Source organism: Xyrauchen texanus, chromosome 4 (assembly GCF_025860055.1).
Source record: "Xyrauchen texanus isolate HMW12.3.18 chromosome 4, RBS_HiC_50CHRs, whole genome shotgun sequence".
Lineage (NCBI taxonomy): Eukaryota > Metazoa > Chordata > Actinopteri > Cypriniformes > Catostomidae > Xyrauchen > Xyrauchen texanus.
The window spans coordinates 4,553,208-4,580,195 of record NC_068279.1 but is presented as its reverse complement, the minus strand read 5'-3'; the positions used below and the strand labels follow the sequence as shown (position 1 = coordinate 4,580,195).

At 39.2% G+C, this 26,988-nt stretch overlaps 1 protein-coding gene across 7 annotated transcripts in view; it reads left to right on the top strand.

The window, feature by feature from the left end:
- Window positions 1-26,253, top strand: part of LOC127643054 (PDZ and LIM domain protein 5-like) — a 63,483-nt gene extending 37,230 nt beyond the window's left edge. For 4 of the 7 annotated variants that reach the window (XM_052125600.1, XM_052125599.1, XM_052125594.1 and 1 more), the window contains exons 6-14: window positions 3,099-3,116; window positions 3,525-3,703; window positions 5,456-5,495; window positions 15,431-15,525; window positions 16,021-16,195; window positions 23,105-23,285; window positions 23,449-23,569; window positions 24,667-24,782; window positions 24,898-26,253. In XM_052125600.1, coding sequence (XP_051981560.1) covers window positions 3,099-3,116; window positions 3,525-3,703; window positions 5,456-5,495; window positions 15,431-15,525; window positions 16,021-16,195; window positions 23,105-23,285; window positions 23,449-23,569; window positions 24,667-24,782; window positions 24,898-24,987 — 1,015 coding nt within the window. In that variant the 3' untranslated portion in view covers window positions 24,988-26,253. Of the gene's footprint in view, window positions 1-2,993; window positions 3,015-3,098; window positions 3,117-3,524; window positions 3,704-5,455; window positions 5,496-15,430; window positions 15,526-16,020; window positions 16,196-23,104; window positions 23,286-23,448; window positions 23,570-24,666; window positions 24,783-24,897 lie in introns of all 7 variants that reach the window. The other 3 variants (XM_052125598.1, XM_052125597.1, XM_052125596.1) reach the window with 2 other exon arrangements.
- Window positions 26,254-26,988: the final 735 nt, after the last annotated feature.

Genomic DNA, 26,988 nt, shown 5'->3' with positions numbered 1-26,988 from the left:
AGACAGGAGGCTGTGTGCTGTGTAGTCCAAATTCTTTACTCAAGGATCCTGCCGGTACTCCTTTATACTGTGTACATCACTTACGTACATGGACATTGTTAATATCATATCATAACATCTTCCTTTTCTATGGCACTAAAGGATTGCATGATACATGTCCTAAAAATCATGGTTGCAGTATACACTGATCAGCCACAACAGCCACTGACAGGTGAAGTGAATAAAATTTATTTTGCTCGTTACAGTTGCACCTGTCAAGGGGTGGGATATTCGCAGATCAGCCACTACATTAAAACCACCTGCCTAATGTTGTATAGGTCCCCCTCGTGCCACCAAAATAGCGCCAACCTGCATCTCAGTATAGCATTCTGATATTATATTCTTCTCACCACAATTATACAGAGTGGTTATCTGAGTTACTGTAGACTTTATCAGTTTGAACCAGTCTGGCCATTCTCTGTTGACCTCTCTCATCTACAAGGCATTTCCATCCACAGATCTGCCCCTCACTGGATGTTTATGGATCAGCAGTTACAGAAACAGCCAAACCAGCCCATCTGGCACCAACAATCATCCATGCAATTATCTAATCAGCCAATCGTGTGGCTGCAGTGCATAAAATCAGATACAGGAAAAAATTTGATCTCAGTGTTTTGGACCGTGGCATGATTGTTGGTGCCAGACGAGCTGGTCTGAGTATTTCTGTAACTGCTGATCTCCTGGGATTTTCGCACACAACAGTCACTAGAATTTTCTCTGAATTGTGCCAAAAACAAAAAACATCCAGTGTGTTGCAGTTCTGTGGACCTACACAATATTAGGCTGGTGGTTTTAATGTTGTGGCTGCTCGGTGGATTAGGCAGCAAGTGAACAGTCGGTTCTTGAATTTCATGTGTTGGAAACAGGAAAAATGGGCAAGCGTAAGGATATGAGTGACTTTGAGATGGCTAGATGACCGGGTCAGAGCATCTCCAAAATGGCAGGTCTTGTGGGGTGTTCCCGGTTTGCAGTGGCTAGTACCTACCAAAAGTGGACCAAGGAAGGACATCCGGTCATGGGCGTCAAAGGCTCACTGATGCACGTGGGGAGCGACAGAAGAGTTACTGTAGCACAAATTGCTTAAAAACTTAATGCTGGCCATGATGGAAAGGTAGGTGTCAGAACACAGAGTGCATTGCAGCCGGTCAGAGTGCCCATGCTGACCCCTGTCCACCGTCAAAACTGCCTGCAATGGACACGTAAGCATCAGAACTGGACCATGTAGCAATGGAAGAAGGTGACCTGGTCTGATGAATCAAGTGTTCTTTTAGATCATGTAGACGGCCAGGTGCACGTGTGTCGTTTACCTGGGGAAGAGATGGCAGCAGGATGCACTATGGGTAGAAGGCAGGCCGGGTAGAGGCAGTGTGATGCTCTGGGCAATATTCTGCTGGGAAACCTTGGGTCCTGGCACGTACCACCTACCTAAAGATTGTTGTAGACCACGTACATCCTTTCATGGCAACGGTATTCCATGATGGCAGTGGCCTCATTCAGCAGGATAATGCATCCTGCCACACTGCAAAAATTGTTCAGGAATGGTTTGAGGAACAAGACAAAGAGCTCAAGGTGTTGATCGTCTATCAGATGTGCTGGACCAACAAGTCTGATCCATGGAAGCCCCACCTTGCAACTTAAAGGACTTGAAAGATCTGCTGCTAACGTCTTAGAGCCAGATACCACAGGACACCTTCAGAGGTCTTGTGGAGTTCATGCCTCGACGGGTCAGAGCTGTTTTAGGCGGCACAAGGGGGACCTACACAATATTAGGCAGGTGGTTTTAATGTTGTGGCTGATCGGTGTATGTCCAAAAATCAGTATTACCATGATATATGTCCTTAAAACAGTATTACTGTGAAACACATGATCTCAGTCACCATGTAAAGCAGTGTGCTCTCAAAGTAAGGTAAACCATGTTTGCATTGCATGAGTGTAATGACGTGAGTTTTAGGTTATGCATGTCTTGTTACGAGTGTGAAGTGTTATTGCAGAGAGTGATGAGGTAATCAGCATTTTTAAAATGTAATTACAGTCTCACACACACACACACACACACACACACACACACACACACACACACACACACACACACAGATTATATAAACTATATTAGTAATGACCTCTCATAGATGCAATAAAATTGTTGACACTATTCAATTTGAAGTAAAACATAATTTGCCTGATTTAGGTGCCTTTAAAAGAGTAAGGACTGTATTACTCTATTTGAGGGCATTTAGCCAGTACAAGTTTAGCCACACTTGCACACTGCGTTGTGTCAAACTTAGCAAATATCTTCTGCAAACACCCTTTCTTCACATATAAAGGCCTGTACACACTCAGACTGACAGCACTGATTTATTAACAGCTTATAAATGTGTTATTTGTCAGTGCTTAGGCTACACTTTGGCATGATCTGTTTGTCCTGATGCATGTGTGTGTATGTGAATGCAAGCAGTAATGTGAAATTCTTGTATCTGAGAGATTAGACAGACGTTGCTAATCTGAACACCCCTGAAATTATTTTATTCTAGATTCTAGACTTTTTGTTGAGTCAAGAACAGATATCCCATTCAGGAGCCTGTTGCATGTTATTTTTCATATGCACCAGCACCATCTAGTGATCAGAAGTATTCAGTTACTGTAGCTTTCAAATATTAGAGGCTACATAATGCAAGTTTTGTTTGATTGATTCTTTCTGGTTGAGTTTATTTTCCATTTACCTGATTATATATATTTAAAGCCTCCCAACTGCCACTAAAGTTCGTAATTACTTCGATGACAGTGCTGTATATTACCACATTACCCCAGTTTTATAATGTATTAGATATTTTGGCAGAGACTATGTTTACAACTGTAATTTTTTAGAGGGTGCATGCATTTAAAAATACTTGCACAAAATTCCTCTAAAAAGACCGTCCGTTATGTAATTGCAATGCTATATTTTATTTTCCTAGTGGGCCCTCAACGGTGTCAAAGTGAGTACATCTGTAACGTGTGCCATTTGTAAACACTCTCCTTTTTCTTTCATTGCTTTACTTTTCCTCTCTTTCTTCCTTCAGAAAACCTCAAGTTTACAGGTAAAGGGGGATAAACTCTGTTTTAGTCCTATTTTAGCTCAAAGTTTGTTGGCATCCAAATGCTTAAAGGGATAGTTCACCCAAAATTCTGTCATTTACAAACGTATGTGACTTCTTATCTTCCACGGAACACTAAAGGAGGAGTTTGATAAAACAACAGCCTTAACACAATGAAAGTGAATGGTGACTGAGGCTAACATTCTGCCTAACATCTCCTTTTGTGTTCAATGGAAGAAGTCATACAGGCTTGGAACAACACAAAGGTGAGTAATGTGATGTTGACCGAATTTTCATTTTGTGGTGTACTATCCCTTTAAAGTTTATATGACATTTATTTTATATGAGAGTTATATATAAATGTGATGACTGTGTGACATTTTCTGCCTCTGTATATGTGCGTGTGTGTAGACTTCCTCGTAAGCTGGTCACAGAGACAGACATTGAGTTTTATCACGTCCCGACACACAATGATGCCAGCAGGGTACGCATCATGCAGGACACAGAAGACTGGCACCCGCGGACAGGAACTTCACAGTCCCGCTCATTCCGTATCCTTGCTCAGATCACCGGCACTGAATCTGAACTCGGTGAGAAAGAAATATAAATGTTTTCTTCTAGTGGGTGTGCAACTCTGCAGAAATTATTTTAGGTATGCTGGAGCAGACCCAGTGACTGTTTTGTATGCCAGCATCAGAGCCTTGAACTTGATACGTGCATCAACCGGCAGCCAGTGGAGAGAGACAAAGAGTGGTGTAACATGCGCTCTCTTAGGTTCATTAAAGACCAGACGTGCTGCTGCATTCTGGATCATTTGGAGAGGTCTAATAGCACATGCAGGAAGGCCTGCAATGAGAGCGTTACAGTAGTCCAGTCTAGTTATGACAAGTGACTGAACCAGCAGTTGTGTGGCATGTTCAGAGAGGAAGGGTCTTGTCTATCTGATATTGTAGAGTGTAAATCTACATGATCTTGCAGTCTTTGAGATGTGGTCTGTGAAATGTAGTTTGTTATCGATGGTTACCCCTAGATTTCTGACCGTTTTGGTAGGTGTTACTGTAGTTGCACCCAGCTGCACGGTGATGTTGTGTTCAACAGCAGGGTTGGCCGGACAGACAAGGAGTTCGGTCTTGGCTGGGTTAAGTTGCAGGTGGTGTTCCTTCATCCATCTGGCAGACATCACAGCCTGGATCTCAATAATGATCTCAAACTGTATCAAAAAAGTTCTCAATAATGTCTCAAACTGTGCTTAGATTTGCCAAGTGACCAACGTCTACAATCAAAAGTCAAAGATCTCCACAGGAACTAAAGAAACGTATTTGTTGAGTTTAACAGGTCACGGGTCTTTGTGTGCATGATGGAGAACTTCCTGTTTGTGGTGGTGATTCTGCTGGTATCATTCGATTAGCCTGCTGTGCTGACTCACTCTGATTAGATTCAAGCAGTCTCTGTGGTGTTGTTGGCTGGAAAGACAAGTAGAGTTGTGTGTCATCAGCGTAGCAGTGGTAAGAGAAACCATGTGCCTGAATGATGGGTCCCAGTGATGTTGTGTATAGAGAAGAGAAGTGGCCCAAGCACTGATCCCTGAGGCACCCCATTAATTAGCTGATGTGGCTTGGACACCTCACCTCTCCAGGCTACCTTGAAGGACCTACCTGAGAGATAGGACTTAAACCAGTCAAGAACAGTTCCTGTGATGCCCAGTGAAGAGAGGGTGGAGTGGAGAGTAAGATCTGATTGTTGACTGTGTCGAAGGCTGCAGAAAGATCCTGCAGAATCAGAATGATCTGGGTTCATATTTGTTTGGATATATATATATATATATATATATATATATATATATATAAATATATATTTATATATAATGTTATGACATTTTTTAGACCTTTTTATCTTTTTTTTTAAGTTTCAGTTTATTTGATATTTAATTTTTAAACCTTTTTTATTATTTATTTTAAACCATTTTATATATTTGAATTTTTTATTTATTTTTATATTTATTTTATTATATTTTTGCTATAATTTGCTATAACCTTTTTATTATTTGGTTTGATTAAAATGTATTTTATTTTATAATTCTTTTATTTTTTGTTATAATTTCAATTAAAAATATAATTTGTTTTGGTCAATGTTCTTTTCTTTTTATATTTTTGCAATTTGTTTTAAACCTTTTGTTTATTTTAGTTTTTATCATTAAAAACAATTCATATTAATTCATAAATTAATTAAAGAATTATATTAAATAAATAAATAAATAAATGTAATTTTATTTCATTTAATTTGAATGGGCACTCCTGCCACAGAAAGTGATGAAAATCTCTCTCTGTTTCTCTCTCTATCAGATCGTTCACAGGAGGCTGAATCTGCAAAAAACGCAACAAAGTAAGTTCCACTGGCCGCTGGCAGTTTTCTGTAGTGTGTGTGTGTGTGTGTGATGTTATATATGCTCCCTGGTGCTTGCTTGTGCAATGTTGTTTCAGATGCTGAATTGCTGAAGGGTGTTTGTGTGTTCTTAAATACCCGTGTGATTTTGGCGTCCTTTGATCCGTGATTTTGTGGTGATTCTGTGAATGTCACTCCAGCATAACCAGCATCATCTCAGATAATGTGTGTGTGTGTGTGTGTGAAATTCTAAGGTTAATTTTTGGAAGTATTGCGTTTTGGTGGTAACTGTGTTTGCTTACCATGGTGAAACTCTGTTTATTATAACCCTCTTGTCTTTTCTTATCATTGTGGGAGTTTGTGCGGGGCTATTGGCACATTAAAATAAAAAGTTGACTGTGGGTTTCCATCTGCATGTTTTTATACTCTAATCATAGCTCACTTTGAAAGCTTTCTATACTTTCTATTCTGTCTTAACTGCAATTTCTTTTTCTATTGCTCCTTTTCTTGTTCTTCTCTCTCTTGTTTGGTGAACAGGGTAAAGAAGATGAATATTCAGATTGGACCCAGATATCGTAAACTCAGAGACTGGCACCACGGAGTGTCTGCTCGAACCCTTAACGTTCTTGACCTGGTGTAGCCCTGTGTTTGTGTGCGTGCGCGCACGCATGGGTGTGTGTGTGTGTGTGTGTGTGTGTGTGAGACTGTTTTTTGTGGAGAGTTCCTGGGTTGGTATCTGTAAAGAGATTGTGACTCAAGTTTTATCAGAAAAATGTGACCGACTGAATTGAGTTGTCCTGAGTTAACATAAAATGGCTTGCTGAGCGCAGCTTTCTTTCCTGTGTTGACATATTTCCTGCTGTATTGAAATAGGAAATTTGAGCAGGAAATATTGAATGGTTTGTCCATTTTTTTAATTGCCAATAGGCCTTAATTATGTCACTTATTGCACTATATTGTATGACAAGAGTGGCCTGAATGACATTAAGTTCACATGATGAAAAGTTGCTGATTCTCATTTATGTGCTTTGAAATTTATTTTTATTTGTCATCATCAGTTTTCCTTATATAGCAAAATTAGAATAAATGTGATTTTATTTAAAAAAAAAGTCCTGCCTCATATTTCCTTATTTGTTGTGTCGTCTTTTTCTTTGTTCATCCCTCTGTTTTTGTATTAATTCATGTATGCCACAGATACATTATATGAACAGAAACATAATGACACCCTTTCCAAAGCAATTCACTCACAGTTATTTCTGTTCATGTTTTAAAGGTCATCATTTAGTTTAAGATTCAAGTTCACAGATTCTGTCTGCACTCCACCGGCACTCTGATTTTAAAAATAAGTTACTATGGTGAATAACTTTAGTACTTATTTTTGACTTTATTTTGCAGTCTGTTCCTCACACAAAGTTATCGTATGGCTTCAGAAGACTTGGAATATAGCACAAGAGTTGTGTTCTGTACTTTCTTATACTTTTATGGTGCTTTTTTTTGACAATTTTGGAGCTTGAGTATGTGCATCACCATCCACTGGAAAAGAGCAGCGTAAGCATTATGCATAATATATAATGTTGTATTCCACAGTACAACAAAACTGAGTAATTATTAAATTACACTGGCAGCCAAAAGTTTGGAATAATGTACAGATTTTGCTCTTATGGAAAGAAATGGGAACTTTAATTCACCAAAGTGGCGTTCAACTGATCATAATGTATAGTCAGGACATTAATAATGTGAAAAATTACTATTACAATTTGGAAAAAAAAATCTGAACTTCTTAAACTACTTCAAAGAGTTCTCATCAAAAAATCCTCCATGTGCAGCGATGACATCTTTGCAGATCCTTGTTATTCCAGCTGTTAGTTTGTCCAGATACTCAGGTGACCTTTCACCCCACACTTCCTGTAGCACTTGTCGTAGATGTGACTGTCTTGTCGGGCACTTCTCACGCACCTTACAGTCTAACTGATCCCACAAAATCTCAATGGGGTTAAGATCCGTAACACTCTTTTCCAATTATCTGTTGTCCAATGTCTGTGTTTCTTTGCCCACTCTAACCTTTTCTTTTTGTTTTTCTGTTTCAAAAGTGTCTTTCTTTACAATTCTCTCCATAATGCACTCCTGAGTCTTCTCTTTACTGTTGTACATGAAACTGGTGTTGAGCGGGTAGAATTCAATGAAGCTGTCAGCGGAGGACATGTGAGGCGTCTATTTCTCAAACTAGAGACTCTGATGTACTTATCCTCTTGTTTAGTTGTACATCTGGTCTTCCACATCTCTTTCTGTCCTTGTTAGAGACAGTTGTGCTTTATCTTTGAAGACTGTAGTGTACACCTTTGTATGAAATCTTTGAAGTCAGCATTGTATCGCCTTAATTCCTCAAAACAATGATTGACTGATAAGTTTCTAGAGAAAACTGATTTTTTTGTTGTTGAAATTTTTGACTTAATATTGACCTTGAGACACGCCAGTCTATTGCATACTGTGGCAACTCAAAAACAAACACAAAGACGATGTTAAGCTTCATTTAACGAACCAAATAGCTTTCAATGGTGTTTGCTATAATGGCAAGTGATTTTCTAATTAGCAATTTAGCATGATTACTCAAGGATAAGGTGTTGGAGTGATGCTGGTGTCTAGATTTGATCAAAAATTACTTTTTTTTTCAAATAATGATGATGCTGTTTTTTTACATCAGTAATATCCTGAATATACTTTGTGATCAGTTGAATGCCACTTTGGTGAATTAAAGCACCAATGTCCTTCCAAAACAGCAAAATCTGTACATTATTCCAAACCTATGGCCGCCAGTGCACATTTTGATGAAAGATTATGGAAACAAACTAACTAAAATAACATGCACTGATAAATTGTGCTTGCTTGACCAGCATCGTGTCTTAAAGGGATAGTTCATAGTTAGTGAGATAGTTAGTGAATTTTCTGATAATTTACTCACCCTCATGCCTTACTCATTTTCTTTCATCTGCAGAACACAAATTAAGATTTTTAGAAAAATATTTCTGCTCTGTAGGTCCATAAAATTCAAGTAAATGGTGATCAGATCTTTGTAGCTCCAAAAATCACATAATGAAAACATAGAAGTAATCCATAAGTCTCCAGTGGTTAAATCTATATCTTCAGAAGCAATATAGTAGCTGTGGGTGAGAAACAGAACAATAATTAAGTCGTTTTTTAACTTTAAATCTCCACTTTAACTAAACAGGCACCACATGTGACTTTCAGATGTAAAAGTGAAAGTGGAGATTTAGAGTAAAAAAACGATTTCTCACCCACACCTGTTATATCGCTTCTGATGGTATGGATTTAACCACTGGAGTCTCATGGATTACTTATGTTTCCTTTATGTGATTTTTGGAGTTACAAAGGTCTGGTCACCATTCACTTGCATTGTATGGACCTACAGAGCTGAAATATTCTTCTAAAAATCTTTGTTTGTATTCTCGTGAAGAAAGAAAGTCATACACTTCTGGGATGGCATGAGGGTGAGTAAATGATGAGATAATTTACATTTTGGGTGCACTATCCCTTTAATAAAGTTATTAAAGTTTGAATTTCAAATAGTCCACTAGGTCTGGGATGTTTCAGCTGCAGTAGTTCTTATGTGTTACCACTAGATGGTGGCAGTGAGCAGCACTGATTCCATTATCTGGCACCAACACAACTATTGTACAGTACTGCTGTATTAAACAATTAGCATGCAGGACTGGGACTATCCATTTTATAGTATATATATTTTTGGCTAATTTGATCTTTTCAGCTACCAATAAGGGTGTAGTACTGTCAGCTCCATTAAACACATTTATATACACATAATCCATTGTAGGCAAGGAAAGACCACTCAACTTTACTCAACTTTAATTTTACAATTTTTTACAGAGATCTCAGAGACTTTTGCTGAAGTCTCCTGCTTCTCATATATTTTTCCTGAGAAAAAGACCCTTGCAATCTCACACATGTTACCTATACAATTTCACAAGAGATTTCAATGATGTCTCAAACTGTGCTTAGATTTACCAAGTGACCAACGTCTACAATCAAAAGTCAAAGATCTCCACAGGAACTAAAACATTTCTCACCCAATTCTTCCTTTGCTGAGTTTAACAGGTCACGGATCTTTGTGTGCATGATGGAGAACTTCCTGTTTGTGGTGGTGATTCTGCTGGTATCATTCGATTAGCCTGCTGTGCTGCCTCACTCTGATTGGATCATTTCCTCTATAATGAATATGATTGGCTGAGATTGTTAACGATCTGTCCTCTTAATGGGGAGACGGAAATGGTGTCTGCTTTCTGTACTACTAATGTGTTTATGTAATAAGTTTGTTATCTGCACAACATAAAGCCAATTCACTTATGTGTGCTGTATCCTGAGTTACCCGTTCGTTTTTACTCATTAAAGTGTCCTAGAATCGCTCTACTCTAGATATCTCTTGTTTGCCTCCTGTATATTTAGGACGATGAGTTGAGCATTTTTTTTAAATGAAGGAATGATCAACTTCACATACAAAAAGTACAAAAAGCATGTACCATGGTACATAAATTCCATGGTGCATGAGCATTTAAATAATTCAGTACCATCAGTAGTACTGGCACTTTTCCACTGCACATTACGTTACGGTTCGACTCGACTCTACTCGCTTTACTTTTCTGAGCTTTCTTTTCCACTGCAATTTAGTGCCGCCTCAACATGGGTGGGATTATAGGCTGATCGTCATAGTTGCACCGCCTTGACACAAACATTAGTCAAGTCAAGACAAGTGGTTTTTATTGTCGTTTCAACCATATACAGTTAGTACAGTACACAGCAAAACGAGACAACGTTCCTCCAGGACCATGCTGCTACATAAAAACAACAAAGGACCAACACAGGACCACATGAGACAACACAACGAAATAAAATACCTATATAAAAAACCTATATATACCTATATAAAGTGCACGTGCAAACATGTGCAAAGTACGGGACAGTACAACAAATTACTGACAATGAACAGGACAATAGACAGTGCAGCGCCGACCAGTACTCAGTAGTGCAAAAAGATGACAGTTTCTAAAAATGTAAACATAACATACTATGAGATAATGTTCTATGCACATAGCAGTTATTGAGGTAGCAGACAGTTATAAAGTGACAGTTATTAAAGTGCAACTCAGGACACGTGTGTGTCAAACCAGTCTCTGAGTATTGAGGAGTCTGATGGCTTGGGGGAAGAAGCTGTTACACAGTCTGGCCGTGAGGGCCCGAATGCTTCGGTACATCTTGCCAGACAGCAGGAGGGTAAAGAGTTTGTGTGAGGGGTGTGTGGGGTCGTCCACAATGCTGGTTGCTTTGCGGATACAGTATTTTATGTAAATGTCTTTGATGGAGGGAAGAGAGACCCCAATGATCTTCTCAGCTGTCCTCACTATCCTCTGCAGGGCTTTGCGGTCCGAAACGGTGCAAGTCCCAAACCAGGCAGTGATGCAGCTGCTCAGGATGCTCTCAATAGTCCCTCTATAGAATGTAGTGAGGATGGGGGTTGGGAGATGTGCTTTCCTCAGCCTTCGATGAAAGTAGAGACGCTGCTGGGCTTTCTTGGTGATAGAGCTGGTGTTGAGGGACAAGGTGAGGTTCTCCGCCAGGTGAACACCAAGGAATTTGGTGCTCTTGACGATCTCCACAGAGGAGCCGTCGATGTTCAGCGGAGTGTGTTCACCTTGTGCTCTCCTAAAGTCAACAACCATCTCTTTTGTTTTGTCGACATTCAGGGACAGGTTGTTGGCTCTACACCAGTTCGTCAGCCGCTGCACCTCCTCTCTGTATGCTGACTCGTTGTTCTTGCTGATGAGACCCACCACGGTCGTGTCATCGGCGAACTTGATGATGTGATTCGAGCTGTGCATTGCTGCACAGTCGTGAGTCAGCAGAGTGAACAGCAGTGGACTGAGCACACAGCCCTGGGGGCCCCAGTGCTCAGTGTGGTGGTGGTGGAGATGCTGTTCCCGATCCGGACTGACTGAGGTCTCCCAGTCAGGAAGTCCAGGATCCAGTTGCAGAGGGAGGTGTCCAGGCCCAGCAGGTTCAGCTTTCCAATCAGGTGCTGGGGAATGATTGTGTTGAATGCTGAGCTGAAATCTATGAACAGCATTCGAACGTATGAGTCCTTATTGTCTAGGTGGGTGAGGGCCAGATGGAGGGTTGTGGCGATGGCATCGTCCGTTGAACGGTTTGGACGATACGCAAACTGTAGTGGGTCTAGTGAGGGGGGCAGCTGGGTCTTAATGTGCCTCATGACGAGCCTCTCGACTCTCATTACTGACCATAAACAATAACAATAACACGACCGCTAGCTGTTAGCTACTAGCTCATTGTGCTGCATAAAGCAGTTGTTGCATGCTGATTTCACACAAGTGTAACAGTTAAATTGGCCTGGTTGTTTTAGAAGCTTCCAGTAGCTGGTCAACTAAATAAAGTGAAGCTTTCAAGCAGAATATAGAGTTAACGTAACAAAATGTACCATCTTCCATCGTGGACCCCAACAACGCTGTTCAGGGCACTCTCCCTCCCATTGCTCGCCAATCTATTGCCACAGATAGCGTCCATTTGGTCAAACCACTTCCACTTTCTTCTGTTTACATTTACATTTATGCATTTGGCAGATGCTTTTATCCAAAGCGACTTACAGTGCACTTATTACAGGGACAATCCCCCCGGAGCAACCTGGAGTTAAGTGCCTTACTCAAGGACACAATGGTGGTGGCTGTGGGGATCAAACCAGCAACCTTCTGATTACCAGTTTACCAGTACTGTGGTTTAGACCACTACACCACCACCACTCCGTCTGTTTGAACCACTCTGGCTGTTGTGGTCCTTGATTAGTTCTGTAGTCACTTTTAAGTTTAAAGTTTTTTTTTACTTTTCCCTACACTGTTGGTAGGTCCGGTGGTAGCAGTGCGGGGCCAACAGCTGAGACAATTCCTGAAAGAGTTTTTCATTTGGAAACGTCTGCACCTCATTTATTGACCACGGCGTGGTTTTGCGCACAGCCATATGTCGCAAATCCAGTGACGCTGGTAGTGACGATTCTCACTGACCAATCAGTGATCTGCAGGGTTTTGACGTCACATTTAGTATCGGCTCGGCTCGCTTAAACTTCGACCGAGGTGATACTAAAAAATGTACCAGGTACTATCCACAGCAACATGTATTTTGACACTTAAGCCACACTTAAATATTTAATGACAAAATATCAAAGCAAGTGGCACCTGCAAACAAATGATGCTAAACCTTTTACCAACACTAACGTCACTTTTCTGAGACATTTCTGCAATGACTTGAACCACCTGGTGTTGCAGTGATTTTTAGTGGATGTATGAAGTCAGTTCCCCTACAGTTCACACAGGTGTCCTTGCGGAGTAACCACAGGTGCACATTAATTATATGAACATGTTCCACTATTTGACAACCAAATGAAAGCATCCAAATACTTTTTGTTTTTATTCTGAAAAGTATACAGATTGTATTATCTTTTAAAACCGAACCAACTAAATGTTTTGCTTGAAAACAAGTCCCATCTTTTCTTTAAAATAAATGCCAAACAATGGTTGAAATTTTTGGCTATCTAAGCATGACATAATTGTCTGGGTACTCTTTGGAGTCACTATGTGTATCTATGAAACTGGGTCAACGTTTAGGTTCGGAATATCGCATCAGTGTCCAGATTCCTATGTGAATGGTGGTAATTTTGGTTGCTATGGTTGCTGTTGCCATAACATTCTGTCTCTGGAGACTTGTAATTAGGCAGGAGAGATTGACAGAGCACATTTGGTATGATGGAGAGTTGAGGTGCTTTGTGTGGGTAGAAATGAGAGTGTGCATATGTGCACGTGTGTTTGCCACCCAAGATTTCAAGACACTCAGAGACAAATTTCTGTCTCCCTGTCTATCAATTTTCACTTCCTGTCTGCCTAAATTTAAGCTGTTGGACAGCGCAGACAGCCCTGCTCACTATTTAATGAGTGCAATGGTGGAATGTCTCACAGTGTGAGTTGTGCTACATTTGGCATGAGCCTGAGTTGTGTGTATCTTTGTCTGTGTTCATAATAGAATACTAGCATACTGCTCCATACGTCATACTGTACACTGCACTGTATATAATGTATTTTAAATAACAGTGAGGTACAAAGCAGTGCACAATGAGTGCGTTTACACGCATGTTCTTACATCAATTATGTTTATCCCTCCTATGGTATTGAAAAATGGCACCTCCTTTACAACCGGTATTCTCGGTCATTTTTGACCGGAAGGGTCAGATGTGTAATATTTTTTTATTCTTCTGATGATGGAAATTATACCATTTCTTATTCCCTGAAGTAAGAACAATAACATTATGCATTTCTTTTGGGATTTATGCTATTTCTATCTTATTTACATGCACATTTCTAAATTTTACCATTCATTTGCATATACAAATAAGCTAATTTAATTTTTTTTATTTAGAACCCAGGCTTCTATGAGTTGAAACATAAAGAACATGTGAGAATGTGACATACGTTGGAGACAGATTGCTGCCATCTGGTGAACAAAATCTAAATAACATGACTTGAAAACCATGTCATGCCAGTAACAGCCAGTAGAGGGCTGTAGCCACTTACGGTGTAGTCTGATGGCTTGTTGAAACCTAATTTTATATTTTATCACAAAATATGCATTTGGATAAATATTTAGATATCATCAAACTATTATTTGTCAAAGTTTGTCATTTTAAAATTGATTTGAAGTGTCAGTTTTTGCAGTGAATGCCATTTATGCTTGCAATCAAACCTGACCATGGTGTTACAAAGAGATTGAGCAGTTTTAAACTTTCTGTTTCTCCCTCCAATCTCTAGCCCTGTTTCTTTGAAACAAGGTCTCCAGGGAGATGGAGGCGTGTGTCTTCGTGTTTGTTTGTGTGCGTGTGTGTTTTTGTTTGCTTGTTTGTGTGTGTTTGTGTGTTTTGTTTGTTTGTGTGCACGTGTGTGTGTCAGATTGCTGTCATCAGCTGAAAAAATACAGATGACTTGTAATGCCAACAATGACCAAAAGATGGCTGTAGAGCTCCACTTATTGATACCCTGGCTCTATCGCTCTCTCTCTCTCTCTCTCTCTGTGTGTGTGTGTGTGTGTGTGTGTGTGTGTGTGTGTGTGTGTGTGTGTGTGTGTGTGTGTGTGTGTGTTCTGCATTGTGAGTGTGTTATCATCTCACCCCTTCAATTCTGAGTGTGTGTTTTTAGTATTGTGACTGTTTTTTGTTTTTGACAAATGTAAAAAAAAAAAAAGTGTTTGTGTTATAGTCTCACCAGTTCTTTGTGTGTGTGTGTAAGTGTGTTTGTGTGCATGGGTGAATATGTTTTGCACTGAGGATGTTTTAGAGAATCACCCTGCAATTTTGTCTGGTTTTTTTTCTGCATTGTGGCAGATTTATTGATTGTATTTGACAGATAAATAATTGCTCTGTTTTTTTGGTCTTTCCCATTCATTTTCAATGGTTGGTCAATTTTGTCCACGAATAACAAAGGTGTTGCTTTTTTATTTTTTTTTATGACTACTTAGACTTGTCGAATCAAGCCCAATGTTTTTAGTTTTTTATTGTGTTATCGGATTGTTTTTAAAATAATGGCTGATTTTTGGTACTTATCAGTGTAAACATGCTCAATCAGCGATAAACAGTAGTATGCCACATTGTTGTTACGTGCATATTTTATTCATTGAGTGGTGCCCACATATCAATTTGGAAGGTGGTGGTGGTCTAGTGGTCTAAAGCACATAACTGGTAATCTGTTAATCAGAAGGTTGCTGGTTCGATCCCCACAGCCACCACCATTGTGTCCTTGAGCAAGGCACTTAACTTGCCCTCTTGCCCTCATAATTATCGTTTGTGTTCATTCTCTCAGTGAAGAGCTTGATGATTCTCAGCCCAGCACTCATATCACCTGTCCTGTTAAGACGATGATCAAAGCCCCAGGAACGCCTGTCAAAAGTACAGCAGGTGAGACACACACTCCTGCAGGGAGTGACAGCACACCCACCAACATCACATAACTAAAGCTGTAGACTCTCACCTGTCCAGACAGTGATCGCAATATAATTTGAATAAATGTTGTGTTACATTACTCCTGCATTGTACCAGTAAACAGTTTGGACACACCTACTCTTCTTTATTTTAGAATCATATAATTACTAGCATAATAGTAAATTCATAAAACTGTGAAACAAGGAAAATAGGAGTATGGGAATTAAATAGTGACCAAAATGTTAACAAATCAAACTATCTTCTGTTATCTTATATTAATGTATCATTATTGACATAATAACTGTATATCAAAACTATATTCTATATTTATATAATAAGGTAAGAGAGAGTGTGATATATTGAGAGTATAGTCACAGTTATGGGCGCTTTTAGGCAAAGTGCAGATTATATTCACTGTGTCACATGAAATAGGCTGTCTAGTAAGGGTTTGTGTGTGTTCATCTTTTTCAGGTCTTATCACTCCCACTTTTGGTGTTGTGAGCAACAGCATACCTTTGGGCCCTGCCTTGGACCGCCCAATGCCCCGCCCACACCCCAAAGATGAAGCCTCATTGGTCCAGAGGGCGGAACACATCCCGGCTGGAACACGTACTCCTATGTGTGCTCACTGCAATCTGGTTATCAGGTATAAACACACACACGCACACACACACACACACACACACACACACACACACACACACACACAGTCTATACATTTTTACGCTGATCTCATTTAAAAGAAGTTTACATACACTTTGTTAGTATTTGGTAGCATTGCCTTTAAATTGTTTAACTTGGGTCAAACATATTGGGTTGCCTTCCACAAGCTTCTCACAATAAGTTGCTGAAATTTTGTCCCATTCCTCCAGACAGAACTGGTGTAACTGTGTCATATTTGTAGGCCTCCTTGCTCACACACGCTTTTTCAGTTCTGCCCACATTTTCTATCAGATTAAGGTCAGGGCTTTGTGATGGCCACTCCAATATCTTGACTTTGTTGTCCTCAAAACATTTTGCCACAACTTTGGAGGTATGCTTGGGGTCATTCTCCATTTGGAAGACCCATTTGCAACCAAGCTTTAACTTCATGGCTGATGTCTTGAGATGTTGCTTCAATCTATCCATATAATTTTCCTTCCTTATGATGCCATCTATTGTGTGAAGTGCACCAGTCCCTCCTGCAGCAAAGCACCCCCACAACATGATACTGCCACCCCCATGCTTCACGGTTGGGATGGTGTTCTTCGAATTGCAAGCCTCACCCTTTTTCCTCCAAACATAATGATGGTCATTATGGCCAAACAGTAAAAGTTTTTGTTTCATCAGACCAGAGGACATTTCTCCAAAAAGTAAGATCTTTGTACCCATGAGCACTTGCAAATTGTAGTCTGGCATTTTTTTGACAGTTTTGGAGCAGTGGGTTCTTCCTTGCTGAGCAGCCTTTCAGGTTATGTCGATATAGGACTTGTTTTACTGTGGATATAGATACTTGTCTACCGGTTTCCTCCAGCATCTTCACAAGATCCTTTGCTGTTGTTCTGGGATTGATTTGAACTTTTCGCACCAAACTACTTTCATCTCTAGGAGACAGAATGCGTCTCCTTCCTGAGGGGTATGATGGCTGCATGGTCCCATGGTGTTTATACTTGTGTACTATTGTTTGTACAGATGAACATGGTATCTTCAGGCATTTGGAAATTGCTCCCAAGTATGAACCAGACTTGTGAAGGTCCAAAACAAATTTTGAAACAAATCTGAGGTCTTCATTCTTTAGATTTTCCCATGATGTCAAGCAAAGAGGCATTGAGTTTGAAGGTAGGCCTTAATATACATCCACAGGTACACAAACAGGTAAAGAAATATAGAATATAAATATATGAACAATATTATTATATTATTTTTTAACAAGATCTCTAATTGTTTCAGTTTGTTTAACCATTTATGCTGTACATTTAGACTTGGATTGTTTCATGAATCTACTGTATCACAGTGTAATACATACATTACAGAGAGGTTGTTATTTAAGGATTAAAAACTAAAATAAATTCAAAACTAAATGATACTCCACAGCAAACCTGCATCTTGTGAAAAAATTATTTTCTTTAGTATTTTTGTACTATTTTGTAGTAAAAATATCTAAATAGCCTTTAAACAAGAAACCAAATTCTTTAGAAGCAGAATTGCATAAAAGTTTTGCTTTTTCAGAGAAAAATAAAATGTACAAAATGTGGTTATTTTAAGCTTAAAATAAGACAAAAAAAATTGCCAGTGTGCTAAGAAAAATAGAATTTGAAAAAAAGCTTTTTTTTCTTACTCCATTGGCAAATAGCATTGTTTTTGTTTGTTTGTTTGTTTTTGTTATAAGCATAAATGTTAATAAATGTTTCTAAACAAGACATAAAATTCTCAGTTTGAAGATATCTTTTTGCAATGTTACTTTAGAAGCCTTAAAGGTACAGTAGAAAAATAATCCCTGCTCTTTTCATGCTAAGAGTGTCGGAGAGAGTGAAAAACAATCAGGAAAATTTCAATTATGGCTGTTGTAGGAGAAAAAAACACATAAATAACATTATAAATTGACCATATATAATTTATGGCATGACCACTTCAATGCACATTGACAACAGATATTGACATTTAGTGGTTTAATTTTCTCAGCACCTCTATCAAAGTATTACACTAAGTAATATTCATAGATTCGCAAAGTCGTTAATATAGTTACCTCTGAAATGCCACACATCATATTGATTATTTTTCCTGATAAGGTGGATTCAGTCAGGCATGCCACCATATGACCTTCCTATTGACTTCACTTGACTATTACACTTTATTTGACCCATTTACATGCTTTTTCTGTTTTTCTAGATTTCCTTCTTCTACCTTTCTCTTTTCCTCTTTCGGCCGCGGGACTCTTTCATTCTGAAAATAAGATGATTAGCTTAAGAGCAGAACAACAGCTGATATTTAACAACAAAAGTCATTCTAAACTTACTTGCACAGAGTGAATGGAGGCCACCTTATCCAGCAAAAAAATAAATAAAAACACACTAGTGTAATGCACACCTTAAACAACAGACCGAATATCACACACTCGTGGCAGCAAAGAAGACTGCAATACCGCTCTACAACACCATCACCGGCTTCTCCTCACCGAGAATGTAATGTTACATTTATTAGACTTAATTTAGCTGAAACCCCCGAAACATATTCCAAATGAGAGTTATCATTACGTCAGTGTTTCTGAGAGCATGATCTTTGCCAAAGCCATTAGTGATTAATGCAATAACTTATTAAAACACTAAGGATGGTCAAAATGTGACTTTTTGCCACTAATCTCTTTGGTTTCTAAAACACTAATGCTGTTCACAATCTAATGTACATTTCACACAAAAATGTTGGGAACTTTCTCGAAATGGCAAGCTCTAATCTGATTGGCTAGGTTTACACAATTTTAAGGCATCACACTGCGCAGTTTTCAGTCGTCTGGTAACAAAATCATGTTTACAAGGCTACGATAAGCGCTTATGTGGAAGAACTAATCACCTTATGAGTTTCGTTCAGAGTTTTTGTTTGAGGAACTTAGTAGTAAGTTAATGAAACATATGACTATTTACTAAGTTAAATTAGTAATGAGTTAAATATTACTATTTAATTTGATGTGAATGAAATAAAGTCTGTAAGGTTGTGGAGGTGGCGGCGTGGTCGTGCACCGGCTTGTGAATGGAGAGCAAGGTCAGGAGACGAGAATGTTGAAGATCATCACCTGTCATTGATTATCTCTTACAGCTGTTTGTCATTGCAGTGAGAGTTGGAGATGGATTTATGTGCGAGCCAGATGCCAGAGAGGGGGAGAGAGTGTGCAAGCAGACAGAGACGGGCGCTGAGAGTTAATAATTCTGCTGAAAAGCAAGTTTTTTCCATTGTAGTAATAGTACCTTTTGTGTTGGATCTTGCAGTCTTCCTCTTCCTCCTTACATCATAATGACGAACCTGTTATACTGGTGCAGAAACCCGGGCTGAAGGAGGAAGAATGGCACCAGGGAATCCTCACCTCTGGAGGAAGTGTTCAAGACCCTTGCCAGCATCCACCATTCACAGCATCAGGTCCTCCTTGAGCGCTCCGGAGCTTGCTACCCTAGGAGAGGCCGTGATCTTTGACCCCACGTCCACCCCGCCCCATGTTTCACTCATCAAGATTGGCCATCAAGACGATTCGGAGGCCTTCCTGGAGCCTTTTGAGCAGACAGCGGGGGCATGCGATTGGCCGAGCACCCAGTGGGTTGTCCGCTTGTTACCATTGTGTTCCGGGGAGGCTAAACTTGCGGCGCAGCAGATACCAGTGGAGAATCTTCTGGTGTACACTGACCACTAAACCTTGGTGAGCACGGCGCACGTTTGCTTTCGCCCAGCAGCTCCTGGACGCCTGCCAGAGGTGATTGTTGGCTGAGCAACACAACATCGGGACTGTGATCAATCTGGTGGTGCTGGAGCAGTTTATTGCTTGGCATCTGAGAGGGATGGTGGAGTGGGTCCAGTGCCATTGCCCGGCGTCACTCCACATGGCCTTCCAGCTGTCAGAGGACCATTTGGCGGTGTATTTGGGAGCCGGCGAGCCCCGGGATCCTTCTCTGTCTCTCTCTCCAGTATCTCCCCCCTCCCTTCCTGTTCATTCTCCTCGGTAACGGGGAAGACCCCCTCCCAAACTAGCTCCCCGATTTCAGGGACTGCACAACCCGCCGGTTCCCCCTGTCCCTCTGAGCGTGAAATCTGGGCCGGCCTGCTGGAGCTGTGGGAGCCTGGGCATTTCCGGGGGCCAATGCCCGCTGAAGGAGGTGGGGACATTGGTCTGGGCCCGATGTGCCACAGGCCACCCCCGATCGAGCTGGGACGTACCGCATACCTGTGAGTGTTAAGGGAGGTACATACCAGGCCTTTGTGGATTCAGGTTGTAACTAAACCTCCATCCATCAATGCCTGGTTCAAGATGAGGCTTTGGGTGCTAGTCACAGGGTGAAGGTGTGGTGTGTGAATGGGGATATTCACGATAATCCCTTAGTGTCCATCGTTATTCAATTCAAAGGGCAAAAGCATAGAATAGAGGTGACGGTTAGTCCCCGCCTCACCCATCCACTAATTTTGGGTACAGATTGGCTGGCATTTATAACCTTATTGAGGGAAATTTGTGTGGATGGGTCCTGTAGCAATGCGTCTCGTTGTATGGTTTGCAATGCGCTGGCCGTTTACATCAGCTCCGCATCAGGATGACGTAAGAGAGGGGGAAGTCTCGGCTTCCCCAGCCCTTAGAGGATTCCCTGCAGGGGATTTGCCTCTGGAGCAGACGTAAGATGAAACCCTTAGGCACGCATTCGTTCAAGTGAAAGTGATTGATGGTCAACGTCTTCAGCCAAATATTGCACTCTTATATTTGTATTTTTCAATTAATAATGATTGGTTGTATCTAGTGATGCAGGATGCTCAGACAAAGGAGGATACAACCCAATTGTTAATACCCAAGAGCTGTTGGGTAATGTTATTCCAGATGGCTCATTATAATCCGATGGCGGGTCACTTAGGACATGAGAAAACACTGAATCTTCTAATGGCCCATTTCTATTTCCCGTGCATTGGCAGGAAGAATTTTGAAAGAATTTGCATGGACCTCATCAGGCCATTAGAGTGGATGGCACACGGGCATCGCTTTGTGTTGGTTCTGGTGGAATACACAATACGATATCCAGAAGCAGTGCCTCTGCGCAACATCTCAGCATGTAGTGTTGTGGAGGCACTCTTCAGAATAATCTCCTAAATGGGAATTCCGAAAGAAATCCTCAATGATCAAGGCACTATATTTATGTCAAGTACACTACGCGAACTGTACGAATTATTGGGGATTAAATCTATTCGTACCAGCATTTATCACCCTCAAATGGACGGTCTGGTCGAACAATTTAATCAGACCATGAAAAATATGATTCGTATGTTTGTTCACGACAATGCTAAGAATTGGGATAAGTGGCTCGAACCCCTAATATTTGCAGTTTGAGAGGTCCCACAAACCTCCATGGGGTCCCATTTTCCCCATTTGAAATTCAGTATGGGCATCGGCCATGTGGCACACTAGACGTCCTACGTGAAAATTGGGAGGAGGACCTTCTACTAGTAAGAATGAAATTCAATACGTTCTTGACCTGAGAGCAAAACTCCACACTTTGGGGCAACTTATGCAGGAGAATTTGCTGAAAAGTTGTTCTTGCTCCAAATTACTCGCCAAGTGACAAAGGCCTTTTGAGGTCACACTGCGAGTCTAGGAACTCGATAATGAGGTTAAGTGAACGGATAGAGGTAGGGCACGTCAGATATACCACCTCAACCTCCTAAAACCATGGAGAGAGGCGGTCCCTGTGATGCTGGCGACAGTGATTCCCGAGAGGGAGGAACTCGGACCGGAAGTGAATTTAAAAGCCAATCAAATCGCCCCGGTCACTTGTGGAGAACACCTCTCAACGCCGCAACTTGCAGAGGTTTCCAGGTTGCAAAATAATTATCTGACGCCTCTCCCAGGTCACACGGATCTCAGATGCCAGAGAGGGGGAGAGAGTGTGCAAACAGACGTTTTCCATTGTATTAATAAAGTACCTTTTGTGTTTTATCTTGCCTTTTCCCACTTCCTCCTTACGTCATAAGGACAAACCTGTTACAGAGGTATACAAGTACAGTCCATTTAATAAGTTATACTGTCTTAAAGAAACCACCTTTCCAGAGTCCACCTTTTCATCCATTGGAAATTTTTTGTAAATAAATATTTTCAGCTGTATTTGTTGAGTTTTGTTCTTCAGATATACAACAGTACAGCTTATTGAATGGACTGTAGGTTTTTCCCTCACAGTTTAGTTTTTTAAATTCACGTCTAATAAAATATGGTGTCTATCCTGACTAAGGTACACCTTTGAACTATATATCGCATTCTACAATTCTACACACATTTTTCATTCATTTCTTTGTTTGAAGAGACTGCTGCATAATTATTTCATTATTTATCCCTTCATTATTTAACCATGTTGTGTTCGTTTTGTGCAAACATATTTTGTGTTCCTGGTCAAAAATGACCGGACCACTAAGATTGTTAATAAATCTCTCATATTGCATATATTATCAAAAGAGATTGCATTTGATCTTTTTTATCAACTTATGTTTTTAGTAATTATGACTAACAACGGTTTTGTTCTCCATTTTTGAACATATATAAAAAAAAACAAATAAAAAAAAACCAAATATATATATATATTGAAAGAAAGAATGATTAATTGAACTGAGCTTAAACTGGCCCAGTGGGGGGCACTCCCTGCAGATTATTCACAATATTTTATAATTACATAATAAATGAATAACCACTTGCATAATACAAACAAAATAGGTGTCATTTTAAAGCTTAGAATCTGGACTTTACAATAAATATACATTGCCACTAAGCTTTATTACTCAATATATTACAAAATATTACAAGGCAGTGTACTATATTTGATATATGTGTGTGTGTTTGTGTGTTGTTCAGGGGTCCGTTCCTGATGGCAATGGGAAAATCGTGGCACCCCGAGGAGTTCACATGTGCACACTGCAGTGTATCTCTTAGTGAATTGGGTTTTGTGGAGGAACAGGGCTCTGTGTACTGCCAGCACTGCTATGAAGAGTTCCTTGCTCCAACCTGCGCACGCTGCCAATACAAAATCCTGGGGGTCAGTGACTGTGTTTCATAAACATGATGCATACTTCATCTCTAGCTGCCTGTCAAATGTTTGAGCTGTTGGCTCGATTATACGTCCTGAAGGCTCCGTTAGAATATTTTTGTTTTGTGTGTGAATGCGATAAGATGATAATGTCATGTGTCGTGCTTAACAGGAAGTGATTAATGCACTGAAGCAGACTTGGCATGTGTATTGCTTCCTATGTGCATCCTGCCAGCAACCAATAAGAAACAATACATTTCACCTTGAGGACAGAGAGCCCTACTGCGAGAGAGGTGCGTGCACACACACACACACACACACACACACACACACACACACACATAATGTACGAACTATAGATTCTATCCCCTAAACCTAACACAACCCCTAAACCTAACCCTCGCAAAAAACTTTCTGCATTTTTACATTTTCAAAAAAACGTAATTTCATATGTTTTTTAAGTGATTTGAATTATAGGGACACTAGAAATGTCCTCATAAACCACTTTTATAGCATAATACCCTTGTAATTACCAGTTTGTAACGTAAAAAAATGTCCTCGTAAACCACTCAAACCTGCCAAACCAACTAAACACATTCTATTTTATTCTATTCTATACAGTCCAATCTGTACAATTTATAGATTTGTTTTGTTGTATTTACCATTCTATTCTGTTATATGTGGTTATGTTCTTTCCTATTCAATTCTATTATATTTCTATTGTATTCTGACTTGTCCTGTGATCTATTCTTTTCTATATTCGATTGATCTATTCTATAAAGTTGGTTCTAATCTGTTCTATTCTTTTCTATACGGTTCTGTTCTATTCTTTATGTTTGTGTTCTCTTGTATTCTTTACAGATCTTGTATGTTATATATTGTTATATTCTATTAATTTCTATACAGTTCTGTTCTTTTCTACTCTGTTGTATTGTATATTGTTATGTTGTTTTAATCTTTACATTCTGTTCTATTTCAATCTATTCTAACATATTCTATTTTATACAGTTCTATTATATATGCACAATTCTGTTCTATTCAATTCTTTTCTTTACAGTTCTTTTTATACAGTTTTATATTTTTGTTGTATTCTATTTTATTCTATTCTATTCTATATGGTTCTGTTTTTTGTATTCTTTACATATCTATTTTGTTATGGTTATGTTCTATTATATTCTATACAGTTCTGTTCTCTTCTACCCTATTTTATTTGTAATCTTTATGCTTCTGTTTTATTGTGCTCTACAGAGTTCTGTTTGTTCTATATGATTATGTTGTATTCTTTTCTATACTATTTTATTCTATATGTTTCTGCTCTGTGTTCTTTAAAGTCCTATACCTTATATACATTGTTCTTTAACTGTTTTTCTTTGTTTGTTTGTTTGTTTAGACTATTATAGTTTGTTTGGGACTGGTTGCCATGGTTGTGATTTCCCAATAGAAGCAGGAGACCAGTTTTTAGAGGCCCTTGGCTTCACATGGCACGACACCTGCTTTCTGTGCTCAGTAAGTGTGTGTGTGTGTGTGTGTGTGTGTGTGTGTGTGTGTGTTCAGGTTTATTTGTGAGTGTTTGTGTATTTATGTAGTATTAAGTGATTGATTTTTGTCATGTTCTCTTCAGGTGTGCAGCGTCAGTCTGGAGGGTCAAACTTTCTTCTCCAAAAAAGACAAACCACTTTGCAAGAAACACGCTCACCATCTCAAAATATAAAAATTAAAGTCATTTTGATTTTTAAAATAGCAAAGTGTAAAGATTGCATACTTCCAAATATATCGTAGAAGCATCGCAAGCTCACAAAATATCATTGGAGAGGCAACGATTATTAATGGTTTTTGTTGGTTTGTTATTTTTGTACAGAATGTGAGCTGATGTTCTGAAAGAACTAAAGGCGCTTTTAAAACTTTGTTATTTTATTAAATCAAAGAAATGTCAGAGGACGTTCTTGATGCAAGACCTGATCATACATTATCCCTTACTGAATGCACTACGAACTAACATGAACTACCAATGAACAATTGTATTTTTATTAGCTAACATTAACAAAGATGAATAAATACTGTCAAAAATATATTGTTCAATGTTTGTTCATAATACCTACTGCATTATCTAATGTTAACCAATGGAACCTTATGGTGAAGTGTTACCGGTTAAATTAAAGGAGCAAAATGTAACATTGATATCAAGTGTTCAAAATGGGTACTGCAGAGCAAATTCAAAAAATTGGAGAGAGTTGTCTCTCCCGCCCCGTCCTCCCCAGACATGAAGCTCACACGGGTTGCCAGGTCGAGGACACGCAACAGGAACGAGCAAACTGACAATGGCATGTGATGAGCCTTTCACTGTAAGTTGATCAGCTAACGTTTATTGTTTGCATATTATAAACCAGCTCATGTGGATTTTTTATAACTCTGTCAATGTTAGCTAGATGTATTGCTGGCTTCCATGGCTGCAACGTTCTGTGTTTGTCCGCTAACTTGTTTCAGATCTGGCAACCCGGGGTGTTGAAATACTTTTGGGAAATGGGCAGTGGGTGGTGATCACACACGCCAAAATACAAACAGAAATTCTGGCCCTGAACAGACATTTCAAAGAAGAATATACTGGCTGTAGCATTGTTTTCGGAGAAGCCAGTATTTCAACTTAGCATGTTTCCTAAATCATAGTATATACACAACATAGTATAATGATTTTATGCTTTAGTACAGTAAATATATTACATGTGGCTCCTTTAAATAGACAGAAAGTTAATAAAAAACGAAAAGAAGGGAAATGTATTTATTTCTTGCTTTAAGATAATGGGCAACTTTTCTTTTACTATATCAGGTAAAATGCTTGTTTATAGATTTTTGTTTTATTTGTATTTTTTACAATGATAATGGAAAATTGGAATTGCACTTTCAATTATTCTGTTTTTTTTGACAAACTCTGGTTTTGAACAACTCTTGTTTGTATCTTTAAAAGTTGCTTTAATAAAAATCAAACACAAACAGTGTGTCGTCCTCCTAATTTATGCTAAAATTTAAATTCTATTTTTTTTCTCCCACTCAAAGAATTAACGAAAGTGGAGTATTATAAGTGGTGTTTGCAAAGGCACACATCAGTATAATATTGCTCATTCGTAGGATTAGGGACTAGAACAAACCTCTAACCCTAAATATTCAACTTTGGCACATACTGTAATGTGGGCTGTTGAGGAGAGGTTTATTATTATTATTTTTATAAGTAACTTGACTTTTACAGTTTATCTCAATTGCTTTGGCTCAATTCTTGAATGATAATTATTTTTATCAAAACATTACGTTCAAATCTCTGAACAATTGCTTTCTTGTTCACACCAGATTTGAATTTGTTATTCATTTAAGCAAATTGCTCGTGTTTTGGCACATGTGTGCAAAAGAGTAAATACAGTTGTCAACAATTGTCCCGGTAACTAAATGGAGTTGATTGTAAGTGAAATTGTCACTCTTCACAACTTTTAAACATTCTTTCATTGTGTGAGCCATCACATGCTAAATGATCCATTACATTTTCCAAATCTGTCAGACATGCATGTATATTCCATAAATATCTATGACATGGAATGGTTTTTCTTGGTTGCGTTTTTTTTTGTTTTGTTGCATTTTTGTCATTTTGTGGCAATTTTATGTTCACTATTTATGACTTTACATGTAAGAAATGTGCAAACATGGACATGCAAATGTGAATTTTCTT